This window comes from Camelus bactrianus, chromosome 1 (genome assembly GCF_048773025.1).
Source record: "Camelus bactrianus isolate YW-2024 breed Bactrian camel chromosome 1, ASM4877302v1, whole genome shotgun sequence".
In the NCBI taxonomy this organism is placed as follows: Eukaryota; Metazoa; Chordata; class Mammalia; order Artiodactyla; family Camelidae; genus Camelus; species Camelus bactrianus.
Window position 1 is genome coordinate 89,304,825 of NC_133539.1, and position 15,110 is coordinate 89,319,934.

At 32.1% G+C, this 15,110-nt stretch overlaps 1 protein-coding gene across 4 annotated transcripts in view; it reads right to left on the minus strand.

The window, feature by feature from the left end:
* The window catches only part of SMC4 (structural maintenance of chromosomes 4), a 35,539-nt gene that overhangs the window by 13,884 nt on the left and 6,545 nt on the right, over positions 1 to 15,110 (minus strand). For 3 of the 4 annotated variants that reach the window (XM_010952049.2, XM_010952050.3, XM_045514521.2), the window contains 8 exons: positions 9,807 to 9,971; positions 9,407 to 9,534; positions 8,744 to 8,884; positions 7,928 to 8,078; positions 6,368 to 6,532; positions 4,747 to 4,980; positions 3,133 to 3,318; positions 1,746 to 1,907 (listed from right to left, as the gene is read on the minus strand). In XM_010952049.2, the coding sequence (XP_010950351.1) occupies positions 1,746 to 1,907; positions 3,133 to 3,318; positions 4,747 to 4,980; positions 6,368 to 6,532; positions 7,928 to 8,078; positions 8,744 to 8,884; positions 9,407 to 9,534; positions 9,807 to 9,971 (1,332 nt within the window). The remainder of the gene's footprint in view (positions 1 to 1,745; positions 1,908 to 3,132; positions 3,319 to 4,746; positions 4,981 to 6,367; positions 6,533 to 7,927; positions 8,079 to 8,743; positions 8,885 to 9,406; positions 9,535 to 9,806; positions 9,972 to 15,110) is intronic. The other variant, XM_045514520.1, reaches the window with a different exon arrangement.

Genomic DNA, 15,110 nt, shown 5'->3' on the forward strand with positions numbered 1-15,110 from the left:
CAAGCAGAATGTGAGTTAGGATTATTGCTGTTTTCCATGTTAGGAAGTTTATAAGAGAATTATCTATTAAATTAGTAGATTAGGCGTAGAAAATTCATTCCTATACTTCATGTGAGGTTTTGTCACATGCCATTACATGCCAAGAAAAGTTTATACATAATGCTAAAGAAAATAACTTATGGTCTATTGATATTGTTATTGATTTGAAGAGTTGTCAAATTTTTTTTTAATTTTGTTTTTTACTGAAGTGTAGTTGATTTACAATGTTAGTTTCAGGTGTACAGCAAAGTGATTCAGTTATACACATACATACTATATATACCTATTTTTCAGATTCTTTTCCATTATATGTTATTACAAGAAATTGAATATACCTACTGTGAACAGACCTACTGTGCTGAAACTGAACAGACCTACTGTGCTGTATAGGTCTTTGTTGTTTACCTATTTTATATATAGTAATATGTATCTGTTAATCCCAAACTCCTAATTTATTCCTCCCCTGCCCTTTCCCCTTTGGTAACCATAGTTTGTTTTCTATGTCTCTGAGTCTGTTTTTGGTTTGTAAATAAAATTTGTATCATTTTTTTTTTAGATTCCACATATAAGTAGTATCATATATTTGTCTTTGACTTACTTCACTTAATATGATAATCTCTAGGTCCATCCATGTTGCAGCAAATGGCATTATTTCATTCTATTTTATGGCTCAGTAGTATTCCACTGCATATACATACTGTATCTTTACCCAGTCATCTGTAGATGGACATTTAGATTGTCTCCATGTTCTGGCTGTTGTAAGTAGTGCTGCTATGAACACTGGGGTGCATTTATCTTTTCAAATTAGTTTTCTCTGGATATATGCCCAGGAGTGGGATTGCTGGATCATACAGTAAGTCTATTTTAAGTTTAAGAAACCTCCATCATTCCCACTAATAGTGCAAGAGGGTTCCCTTTTTCCCACATCCTCTCCAGCATTTATCGTTTGTATACTTCTAAATGATGGCTATTCTCACTGGTGTGAGCTGATACCTCTTTGTAGTTTTCATTTGCATTCCTCTAATAATTAGCATCTTTTCATGTACCTGTTGGCCATTTGTATGTCTTCACTGGAGAAATGTCTATATAGGTCATCTGCCCATTTTTTTGACTGGGTTGTTTATTTTTTGATATTAAGCTGTATGAGCTATTTGTATGTTTTGGAAATTAGTCCCTTGTCAGTCGCATCATTTGCTAATATTTTCTCACTCTGTAGGTTGTCTTTTCATTTTGTTTATGGTTTCCTTTGCTGTGCAAAGGCATTTAAGTTTAGTTAGGCCCCACTCATTTATTTTTGCTTTTATTTTCATTACTCTAGGAACTGGTTCAAAATAAATATTGCTGTGATTTATGTCAGAGTGTTCTGCCTATGTTTTCCTCTACGAGTTTTATAGTATCCAGTCCTACATTTAGGTCTTTAATCCACTTTGAGTTTATTTTTGTATATGATGTTAGAGATCTTTTTTTTAAGTAGTTATTGATGCTGGAAGTTAGAAATGCAAACTACCAGTCACTCTAACGCTGGAATCTATATTCCTTTACAGAAGGCAGTACAAGGTTTTTTTTCCCCACAACCATGTGACCCCAGAACCTAACATAATCTTCAAAACCTATCAAATGCTCACTTAAATAACTGAAGAAAAAGCTAGGATTCAAAATCAAAAAACACTTAAAAACTAAATTACAAGTAGATTATCAATACCCACCTTATCCAAACCTATAAAGGTTGCAACTCCAATATTGTGTCTTTTAAGGAAGTTTACACATTCTTGGGCTGTATCAATAGAATCAACAACAATGTGGTCTAATGCATGACAACAGGATGAAATTGCAACATCGTATTTTTCATCAATTGCTCCTAAGTCCCCCTAATAATTAAGAGAAGGGGGAAAGAAATCAACACACAATCAGCAAGGGAATTAGGCACAGGATCATTTTATTACTATACATATAGACTTTTAAAGTTGTGTTTAATTGAAGAACTGTACCTACATATGGTTTTAAGAAGTACAAAAAGGGAACACAGTGAAAAATTTAAGTGTTCCTCACATTTAACCTTCCCCTTCTGCAGAGGCAATCACTACTAGCTTCTTTTAATCTACCTTTTAAAAAAGTTTATGGGTATACAGTTTAAGTTTTTAATAAGCACAAAATGAGAGAATTGTTTTTACTGCATATGTATGAAAACATATAATGTGAAGATTTGAAACTCAAAAGTACTATAAAAATAACTTACAGAATAATAAAACTGAATTATCGAAAGCCATCTAAGATTATGTAAGTCTGCTTGTCAGTCTATTAATAAATTAGCTATCAAGCAGCATTAACCAAGTAGCTTTATTTTTCCTTGAGAGTAAATGAATAGGATCAAATTGTGTATCTTTAAGAAAATAAGGTGGAAATCACTTGACACGCAGACATGGAAGCAACTATGCTGGGTAATTTTCATTTGCCCTTCTGAATCACTCTCTTCTGCTTCCTTCTCTAGAAGGCTGACTCAGGAGCTGTATCAATTGGCTCCTCTGGCTTTCTAACTTTAGACAATGTGAGGCACCAGCTAGAAGTGGCAGGGTAGATGAATGGGCTTGAAATATTTATTTTCCCTGTTTCCTCTCAGCTACCCTCTGGCCCCAGCCACAGCTCCCCTTCCTTCTTCAGGCTCAGGAGCTCAGGCTTCAGGTCCTGACTATTGCTAGTCTTGGGTTTTGATATTATTCCCTTGTTGATTTCCCTAAACTCAAACCACAACCTTTAATATAATGGTTTAAAATCTGGAATATAATCTATCGAGTTAATTTTCTTAGAAAGAAAAAAGGAGTTTTGTTAAGTTTATCACTAGGGCTAGATCATTTTCTTAAAATGACTATAATTATCCAAAACTAAAAGAACAAGCAAAAATTATTTTTAACATGAAAGGACCCTTACCACAAAGAACATTATTATGCCTGAGTATAAGAGCAAAATGTTTAAAAATGAACATCCTTTAAAACAAACAAAAGAAACATTCAATATGTTTTCTTTAAGTCAAGGTAAGAAAATTATTTACAATGTCTGAGAAAGATGAATAGTTATTTACAAATAAATTTACTTTACCAATCTCCCATATATTCCTGGAATCCTGCCAGATTTTTTTTCTTGAATTATTGCATCAAGGACTTTCCCTCTACTTCGATTCATTGCTAAGGAACTCTTTGCTTCTTCAACTTTTTGAAAAAGATCATGAACCAAACTTTTGAAATTTATTTCTTCTTGTGTAAGTTTTTGAAGCTCTTTTTCTTTCTAAAAGTGAAAAGAAAAGAAAATGAATCCCAGAAGCATACAACTTATCATAGCATAGAATTATCTGCAATATCTAAAAAAAGGAAAGATCAGTAATAAACACTTGAACCAGAACTAAGCTGTCATATTGCAACTGCTAGTTTGATTTTGAAAAATATGGATGAATTTTCTATTCTAAAGGAGGCATACATTATTTAGGTCAGTAATAATAAACACTGTATAGTTCTAGGAGGGGTGCACTATTTGATAGAGCAAGTAGACCTAGGGTTGTTGGAATCCCAGTTTGGCACAATATGGTTATGTGTGTGTCCTAATTCTTGTCTTTTTACACTAAAACAAAAACAGACCTCATACAGGACTCCAGATATGGGTTACTGGGAAGGGCTATAATTATACAGTGCTTTGCTTTCTAAATAAAAGGAAGCTTATTATACAGTATCACATAGCATATATTATTATATCTAATTAAAGGAAAACAAAACAAAAAAAGCACAGCTCTGAAATGAAGTGTAGCATGATGAGTGAATGGTACTATTGCTATACAAAAATGTCAGCTGCCAATGAAAGGATCCACATACACGCACACAAAAATCCTTACTCTCAGGTTCTCAATGTCCAAGTTAGAGCAGCCATTTTTCTTACATTCTCCTTCATCTCCTGCCTTTCAATTATTACTTCTATTACCAATCATACCAGTTTAAAGTAAAAGCTCAAGATACAGATACAATTTATCCAAAAATAGACTGAATCACCATGAAGACAGAAGCGGTCACTGGATATGACTTAAATTGGTATTTAAATTCTACATGGTCATGAAGTTCTCTGATAACCAACTAGCGTGCATTTACTAAAATGAAAAACACTATTTTCAGTATAATTTCCCTTCAAGCAGCATTTTCTACTGCCATCTTGCCTAATGATGCTTTGGAGATTAAAGCTATGAGCTAAGCTAGATATCTTAATCAGTCTAACAAGCTGCAGTCCCAATAACAAAACTACATCCATAAATTCAAAAGCAGAAAGAAATACACAAAGATAGTTGATTTGCACATTCATTTACACACACACACACTTTCTATTTGTGTTTTTCCTCTACCCTTGCATAAATTGTCTACACTTAGATTTAGGGAAACACAAACATTGTTTAAATTTTATTTCCATGGGAAATAATGGTGGTTGCAGCAGTATTATTTCCTGTTTGACACTTCAGGCGAGAACATAGTTTCTTAATAGTCTTGATTCCTATCAGATGAAATACTGAAATACTAACCCTATTCTTTTGGGAAAGGTTATAGTAAGTTAAAAAAAAATCTCTGTACCAGTCACTTGAGATGTTGAGATTTAAAAAAATATGTAAATATATATAAAAATAAATAAAACTAGGGTTGATAAACAATGTTCAGATGAAATACAAAAGCAAAGATTTACCTCCTTCAGTTCACTTTCAGTTTGAGGGAGTTTTGCCTCTATATCTCCAATTGCAGCTTTCCTTTCTTTGAGAGTCTCAGAAGCTGCCATTAGAGCTTCTTTGGCCTTACTTAATTGAGACACTGCAGTATTATGACGACTGAGATAGATATCAAGTTCTGACTGGGCTACATCCATCTTTGAACGCGCTTCATTTACCAATTTGCTGAAACCCATAAGTTCTTTCTCTCGACTCTGTTAAAATAAGATTAACTCCATTAAAACTGAAAAATATGTGTCTTCAAACCTAAAATGAAATGGAAACCATACAGTTTGAATTTAACTTAATAGAGTCACAAGCACCATATACAGAAATAAATCTCACAAGTGGAATAACAGTTTTTGCCTAGTTGCCAATGTTCACTGTACACTCTTTTCCCAACTAATCTCACAAGATTAATGAGGTAGATTAGTATGCTCAATTTAGAGATCAAAATAACAAAAAAAGAATGGCTAAAAGAGAACAACCACTTTGGATCTAAACTCCATGGTCTTTCCTACATTACCTTACTTGAAATGGTATTATAAGGTATAATGACTACTCAGCAGTTTCCCCAACTAACAAAAGCCATAAATTGATGAGTGAGTAGAAATTTTAAGCTACTGTAAATGACTATGTTGAAAGGATCTATTTATTAGATAATGGTTTAAGAAAGACTCTTATAAAAGCCTAACTTTCAATTCACACACAAGGCAGCAGGCCCAGGAACGTAGGGCCAAAGTCATCAGATAATCAGTTTAAATGTTTGATGATAAAAAATGAATAGCAACACACACACTACTCTAGGCTATGTTCTCAATGTTTTGTAGGCACTTTATATAAGTACATATAAATTTTATTTTCACAAAAATTCACAAGATGGTTAATATTTTCTTCCCCATTCTGAGGAAGATAACTTGGAGACATAACAACCTGCACAAGACCAAAGATAAGTGGCTGACCTAGGATTTGAACCAAGAATAGACACAAGAGTCATGTTTTAAAACTATTACACAAGAGCTACAGAAGCAAGGGAGATGTCAACCTGTGGTTAGTGTGGTCGTAAGTTTTTATAGGTAGAGACCAATTAAATTACGAAGCAAAATAATTGGAAGATGAAAAATTGATGATGATATCAATGTATGCAAAGAATGGCATATCTAATGAAGTATTTGACATGTCATATTTTCTTCCACCCCTATAAATTCTTATTTTCAGTTACCTTTTTAAAACAAGAAAGAAGAAAACAAAAAAGGAGAGCCTAGGCTGACTATTTTTAGAAACGTTAGATATTAAAAGTGCAGACTTTAGGGGGAGGGTATAGCTCAAGTGATAGAGCACATGCTTAGCAAGCATGAGGTACTGAGTTCAATTCTCTGTACCTCCTCTAAAAATAAAAAAGTAAACCTAATTACCACCCCCTCAAACAACAACAAAATAAATCTAAAAAAAAAAAACCCCCAAAACTAAAACAATAAGAAATTTTTTAAAAATTTATTAAAAAACTACAAACTTTTTAACAGTTTTTACTATTACTATAAAAATCTTCAAGTTAAAAAAAAAATGCTGCCAAAATAAATACCAACTGATAAAGAATCTTACTTCTTTTTCTTTCTGAAGCCCTTGTGTTTCCTGTTTAAGGTTATCCATAACTTCCTTTAATTTTTCTTCTTCTTTTTCTTTTTCCTTCTCAAGGGCATTGTTTCTAGTTGTTGCCTCAGTTATGATATTCTCACTCTTGGCAGGTATACCTTTAAATTCTTCAACCTAAGATTATAGAACAAATTAAAGTTACTAAGAGCATGTACCCTTAGACTATCCAATATCATTAATATTTGACTTATTTATAAGAATTTCTCAGGATTTTCTAGATTTTTGTGATTTTTCTTTGTAATTAGGTTTGAAACAGCTAGCTTTACCAAGTAAACCATCTGCTTAACCATCTGCTTAACCATCTGCTACAATTTCTATATTCTCTCAGTCTAATGGTGAAGTTTATTCTATAAATTCCTGATTCCTTATGAAAGACAATTCTTCCTGGCTAGGCATTAGATCTTTTTTCCTTCCGCTCCAATTCCAGGCTGTAATTATCCTTCTTCACCTATGAATATGGTCTGACTACATGGAATTCTCTAAAGTACTCATGGTATATAATAACTTACCACAAATTCTCTTTACACTCCCTAGACTGCTTAAAATCCTATAATCCTTCACAACTTTACCCTTCCAGAGTCACCTTGTAGGATTAATATTTTATTCCATTAATACCTTCTAGTAGTAATCACTTATCCACATTTAACGCCTAAAGGCTAATATCTCTTATTACAGTTACATTTGGCTTAATCTGCTCAATTTAGGGATTAGTATCAAATCCACATTATTTTGTTTATCCTGATTATGTATTACTAGAGAAATTCAACATTTCCCAAAATGGTTTTCCTCAAACACTGATTCACATAAGATATTACTGTACTGAGGGTAAAATATTGTGTGAAAAATGCATTTGGAAAAATGTTTACAAGGTAAAACAGAGCCTGTTATAATTACTATGTAATTATATGGTACAAAACTTTTTTGAGGGGAGGGGCTTTAGGTGTCATATCTATTATCTGATTAAGCTCTGAATATAGTTTGAAATACCCCCAATTAAGTGATTATTAGAATAGAGCTCCTAGCAAGTTAGGCATTCTGGTCTAAACGTCATCTGTTTTTTTTAAAACCTCAGATTGGCTGATCTTGCTATAAAATATGAGCTTTCCCTTCCCTCCTTTTTAAGGGGAAACTACTGCTCTGATACTCTTATAAAGGAGGCAAGTGCTATTTTTAAAAGTCTATGATATGTAGCCAAAGATATCTTTTTAAGCCACTAAACTCTAGGAAAAAGAAAATTATTTTATCACCAAAATAGAATTGCTGATTTGGTAAATATTTTCCCAACAATGTATATCAGAAACATAAGGTCTAAAACTCAAAATCAATAAACGTAAGATTTCTCTTCAGGGGAAAAAAGCCAGCTTCAGAGATAAATCTTGAAACACCTAACATTCAGAATCCCAACTCATTCTCTTAGGTAATAAGGGGCAAGCATATCCATGAAAAATAATAAAAAGTAGATCTAATACTCAGACATGAAATTTTAAGCCCCCCCCCCCAATAACCTACCTTTTCTTTATCTTTTTGAAGTTGTTTCTCCAGTTTTTTGGCTTTACTTGTAGCATGTTTTAATTTTTCCCTAACTTGAACATCTTCCAAATCTAGCTTTGTAAATTTTTCTTTGTTCTCCTCAATAAATTTTGTAATTTTATTCAGTTTCCTAGCAAAGTAAGAAAATTATCAGTCACTATTTTAGATATTCAGATATTTTAAAGCCATTTTATATACCCTGCCTGGAACATTTTGTAAATGTGTCCAAACTCATCCAGTAGGACCCTAACACTATTTCAAGCTGACCACTCACCTCAGATTTGAGGGAGCTGTTAAAATGTGGGATTATGAGAGTTATTTTGTCCTTCAAAGCTGGATGGGAAATACTATATTTTTAAAAAACTGTATCTAGGTATAGAAAAATTTGACCATAAAAATGAGCAAAACTCATTTTAAGTAATAAAAAAGAAAACCATATAGGTAAGAGATATTGGTGTCATTAAATACTGCCATGAGAAAGGTAATGATAAAACTTGAAGACAACTAACCGCAGGTTAAACGCTTATTTTTACTGCGATGTTTTGTGTTATCATGTTCTGCCACTAGGGGGTAGTATACTCCATTATTTTGAGACCAGTGTTGTGCACTTTGATAATGATCAACTGGATGAAGGACAATTAAGTTTTTTATTTGCAGAAGGAGAGACCATTCTATATGCTAGCAAATGTATTACACTCATATGCTGGTAGTAAGTGTATATACAGACACACACACATACATGTAATAAAATCAACTGAACCTAAATACTTTTAGTACTTTCCAAAAGATTATTACTTCTCTACATCTTTTACAGCTTTATTCTTAGCTTTCATTTCGTTTGACAGTATATTGCTCTTCTCATTAATTTCTCTGGTATCTTCATGAATTTTTTCCTTTTGAGTTTCCATTTCAGCAATTCGTTTCTGCAGATCATAACTTGAGAGAGGAAAAAAAGAAACCAGAGATCCTAAAATGCCATTTCTAAAATTCTTTATTTTAGTAAAAACCAGCTGTTTCTAAAGTTTTATTTTTATTTTTTTTCTTTATTATTCTGAAGGTCTACCACTGAACTATTCCCCTCTCCTCTAAAGTATTCTTAACTATAGTCAAATAATAATTACCATGGACTACTGAGGAGGGTAGGGGAAACCAACCCAGCGTCAAAGCTAGAATTAGGAACAAAACAGGTTCCATATAAGCAAAATTTTATGCATTAAAAAATGAATGTATAGGTAAAGCTATTAAACATAGTAATAAATACTTTTGAATCCACCTCCCAACTTAAAGTAGGATACTTAAGAGTCAACTTCAACACTATGGTAACAACCCTAATTTACATCACATGAAACAATTTTCAAATTTTTTTTTCACTTCAGTCTTCACATTTCTCTAATATAGGAAAAGAGAAGGGCTTAATGTCTGAAACCAACATAAAAACTGATAAATTAAGGTACTTACATGTAATATTGACAAACATGATTCTTTTTTCTAAATATTTCATTTTCCAAGGTAAGGAATTCAATGGCTATGTTTTTCTCTCCTTCTAAGGCATCCTTTTCCTTTTCCACCATTTTAACTCTGTTTAACTACAAAATTTAAAAGTGTAGATATTGTGTATATGAAGTATATTTCAACAAGCTGAATTTAAAATATACCAACATTAGATTAAACTATATAAACTACATTAATAAAACAATGTTAACCTGCAATGCCAATGAAAGAAATATAAAATTTAATCTAAAATAGTAAATATTATTTGAATAATTACGATTTAACATTACTTGAGTATCTGGCTCAGCAAACTTTGTTAATCAATAAACAAAACACTCTGGTTTACAAGAGTCTACAGAAGATTCACCTTCTCTCCTCTGTGTTCATTTAATATTTCAACTCTCCGACACAAGACTTTAATAGGTTCATTTAGCCGTCCACAACCAATTATATCTTCTAGATATTCAAGCATACCCTCATCATGTTCTGTTTGGCCTTTTGGTTTCATCATAGCAATTTGTTCAACTTCACCCTTTAAAAAAAGTCATATTTCATATTCATTGTGTATGTTTACCTACATCAATCTTAAGTGAGAAATTAGAAACAGTCAATTAACAAACCCAACACTAATGAACAACTAAATGATATATAAATCAGTAGCTTAAAGACTTAATAAGATAAAAATGTTCTCTCCACTGATATTCTTAAGAGTTTTAATTTTACTTAAGGGGGTAAGAAATGTATATTTGTACTCCCTTGGATAAACTGTTATAAAATTGTAACAGATACCCACATATCCACAGAGCCAAAGGAAGATTCCCTATCTAGAATGTTCATTCAATATAAAAAAATGACTAACTTTTCTATTAAGTAAAACTCAGAAAGGTATTCATGTAATCCACAATTCAATTGTTGTGGCAACATTTTCAACTGTTAACATAATTAGAGCTCATGTTCTAAAACAAAGAATTTTCAAAAAGACCCTTCATAGTTAAACTGTAGTAGGACTCTTGTCCCAAGGTGGTTAGTATTAAGGTTTCTCTATAAAACAAAATTTAAAAAATGGTGTTACAAAATAAAATTAAAACAACAACAAAAACAAACAAAAAAACCCCTGGTGTTAGGAGTTCCCCAAGTGCTGGGCTTCATAAGTATGCAAATTTAATGTTCTAACTTTCTAGAAACAAGACTATTAAATAAAAAAAGAAATATAACTATTTCTCATGGTAATAATAGAAGAAATCCAACTGACTGAAAACTAAAGGTCCTGGTACATACAACATTGGAAAACTTTTGCTTGCAATCATTATAACAACTTTTGAATTGTAATTGAAATCTTAGGTTAACATTATATATTTGTATTTAAGCAATTTAATTACAAAGAGAAAAGATGAAAAAAATTCACAATCAGTAACCTTCAAGGTTGATTGCTAAGCAGCCATTTAGTTTGATGGGGGAGAAAATTTTGTCTGAACATGCTCAGGCAAAATGCAGCTAAACTTTTCTTCACACACAAGCAGCCTGCTTATACTCTATACTATTACAACAGAAGAAAAGGGATAGGCAAGTAGAAAAAAAAAATACTCCTTTATTTCTACAAAATAGCAAAAATTAAAAAAATTAATTAGACATTAAAAAAAAACACAAACTCTTCTCAATTTAAATATCTACAGAAATTTGGGATAAAAGTTGCTAATGACAAAGTATCATATTTACCAAAAGCCTCAACATACTAATATAAAGAATTTAAAGATAAAACAAGACAAGATAAAACAGTTCACTTTAAATCTACTCATTAAAAGGCATAAGTTTTAACACTTTTACACATTCTCACTTTTCTGTGTAAACAGAAACTGTGCTGTATAAACAGCACATGATATAAAATATAGTGAAATGTTATCCAAAGAGCCTGTTTTTAAGAGATTTTCTCTGTAACCTTGGGTATGTATGAATTGTGTTTTAACTAAGTATTAGTGTTTAAACTGAAATATGTAGATATTTATCTAAAAATATTTCAATTCTGCCTTCAATTATCAGTTCTTTCCAACGTTTTCAGCAAAAGGTTTAAGTTTTAGACAGGATTTAAGCCTGGAAGAATGTCCAAAGCTTTGGATCACAACAGGAGGGACTCCAGCCATTGAGAAAGCTGAGTCTTACTGAAAGTTTTTATCTAGACAGGATTATTAACAGCAACATTACTGTCATTTGGGGATGAAATCTCTTTGTTATGGGGAGCTACGCTGGGCATCACAGGATGTTTTAAAGTATCTCAGACCTTTACCCAATAGATGCTAGCAGCATCAGGCTTCCGGAAGCTGTAACAGCCCAGTCTCCAAACAATGCTAAATGTCCTGGGGGTAGGGATGCAAACCTATCTTCAGCTGAGAATCACTGGTCTAGGGGTAGTCAACTTTACTCTTTTGTGTTAGTGTTTATAATCCAAATATTTGACACTTGATATGCCAACATTCTATCTAATTCTATTTGAATATTTACCACCTATTTTAGGATAAATGAAAAACTATGCCAAGAAAACTACATGTCTGAGTCAAATTGCCATAAGGTATTAAGTATGTATTTTTCTGATAACCAAAAGTTTTGATTTAGGGTAACACTGATAAAAATATTCCTAAAGGCATCACACTTTCCCTGACCAAATAAGTTATTGAAGAGATGCAATGCCACTATTAGGAGACTGCCTAGCTTTCAGTAAAGCATAGTGGTTGCTTATTTTTGGTTACTTGTTCCTCCCTTTCCAATTAAAATGAAGTCTATACAGCTATGACTTCCTTTCATTCTAACAAGGTTGCCCAGTAGAAAACATTTTAAAGTGAAAGACAAGGACATTTATGAATCAACATAGTTCCATCTCAATTCTCATATAACATTCAGTTTTTGATTTGTTTATATGGTATTAATTTTTTTAAAAGCTAGTTATTATCAGATTAGCACTACTGAATCAACAAGTTATTAGAACATTTAGGCCTCTACCTGTCACTTGCCTATCAGGACTGCTGTGGTATTTCAATGACAATCTGGACCTTTCTTGTGGCTCTGTTCCTTGATGTCCTCTGCCTGCCTTACCACCTATTACTATTTGCTTTCTTCCCTCTTCTTCCATTTTGTGCCATTTTATATATAATCTGCGGGCTGACGGTCTGTGCCTAGAAGACCACTCATACTTTTTCAGAAAACTCACCTATCCCATGTGAAACTATAAAATATAGTTTTAATTTAGGGCAATAAGCCCAATACATTTCAGAAATAATTTTTAAACATCAACCTGAATTTAAAGTCACCCTTCCACTCAAAGCTCCAAATCACAAATAGCATTAACACGATGAGACAAAAAAAATGTTTCAAGTTACTATACTGCTAGTAGCATTCGAAGCCGGCAAAGTTTTACAGGCCTCCACACTATTATCTCTATTTTCTATAGCTTAAGTAAACTACACATGATTTTAAATAAATTTTTTCACTGTTGTTTACTACAGACTTTCTATGTTTTAAATTATATTCATACTATATCAAAGACATTAAGCAACTGTGGAAAATATAATGCATGGTTCTTAAGAGTAACATACAAATAGCAAACTTACTTCAAGAGGATATTTGTAATATACAAAGCCTAAAGATTAACTTCTTAAAGTGGGTGGCAAACAAGGGTATTATGATTCATTTATAGCATACTTCAATAATCTAATTTACGGGTACACAGGTTAAAAAATCTAAGAGGAACAAATAGGTATGATGCTTTTTTGTCTTTATTGAAACAGAATCCAAATTTTAGCAAGCATGAACCACAGGAAACTCAAGTACATAGTTAGAATAAAACTTTTATTTCCTAATAAGGCCTGAAGGACTCTTAAAGTAAATATGGATGTTTGCATCAAAATTAAATGGCCCAGAATTACTAGGCTTTGAATTTTTATTTTGCCTTGGTAATATTTTTATTTTCTCCTTCTTTTCCTTTGTACCGTACAGTTCTTTATCTACTTCTAATAAATTTTATTCTAATACGCTCTTTGTGATCTAACAGAGGCCGAAAAACCAAATGACCAAGGTTAGTATCTGTCCAAAATGAGTACATAAATAGAACAATGCTTTAGGAGGTAGACTGCTTGTTTTCTATCCTGGACACTTGGAGGTAACTTTCTGTTTTCTTTCATATAATTGAGGCTATTGAACAAGACACTTTTGGATAACTGAAGTACTACTGATAAAGCTAAAAAAATTCTTTTGATATAGCACAGACTTTCTACACGCTAAAAAGCCAGAAAGCTTAGAAGTATACTGAAAAGAAAAAGGAAGAGATGAATAGGTAACAACTCAGATCTAGGTTAATCTAATCTCCAAATTATTAAACAGTAAGAAAAAAAGCCTTGGTTCTTGTTATAAACTTAGATTTTATAATACGAATACAAAAAGCACATGAAGTTGAAAACTTAGACTAAACTAAAATTTCATCAATAGTTATAGCTTTTGAGAAGCTTACAAAAACACTGAGATAGCAGTTATTAATGAAACTTCAAACTACAATAAAGCATTAAGGTTATCATTCTCCTAACCTTAAATGGAGCAAATGGACCCAAACCAATTAAATCTAATTTATAAGTCACAGTTACCATGAAACGCTACACAGAGCTAATAAAACCCTACCTGTTTACACCAATAGTTACAACAATGGGACAACGGCTCCCAAACTAGGTATATATAAATGCAGAAATTTACAAACATAAAAAGTACAATGGCCAATTATAATCCAACACTTTTAGAAGGTATGTATAAGTGCCTCTAAGGACAAGAAACAGAGTTCAGCCATCTTGTAACATTTACAGAAACTCAACATAGTGACTTACTAGGAACTCACTAAAATGGTCAACTGATGAAATTTTGAACGATTTCAAATATTAGAAATGCCAACTGAAGAACCTACTAAATACTGTAAAAAAGTTTATCTTTATGGACTTCTAAAATTTAGTGTTTTTTAATATTAAAAATAAATTTTTACTTTAGCTGAATTTAGATCACTTAGGCTGTTAATCACTATCACTGGCCAAACAATCATTTTATTCAAGTAATCACTTATGTCTTAGATGATGATATTATGATGTCTCTAAGTTCCTGGCCTCCCAAACCACAGCTAGGTTTTAAGATAAACATTATTTAGCAGGAGATAAATAAAAACTATATTCTTACTTACCTTCAAATGCTTTAAATCTCTAATGCAGGAGTCTAAGATTTTGATAAGTAACTAAATGAAAATCCATAGAACCACTGCCACTTTCCCTCAAACTTTTAAATAGGGCGTCATTATTTCTATCTAGTCCAATCCCTGTTTCTTCTAAAAGGTGAGTTCCTAAGGTTCTTATCTGTAAGTTTAATCAAATGGAACTGAATTTGTTAACTTAGAAAGTTTCTCTGGTATTAAAAATGATTTAAACAATGTAACTGTTAAGATGACACAAAAAGGTTGAGATTATTATGAGGACAAATGGCTTAAGCATCCCAGGTACTTCAGAAGCACATATTTAATATAAAGTTGACAATTTAAAATTACTCTCATCTACTTCTTTTTGAGGTTGTTACTTTACTTAGCTTCCTTTATTACTGAATATGTACAAAGAGGGTGTACCAAGGAAAAAATTACCTTTACAAGGGTTAAAATGCA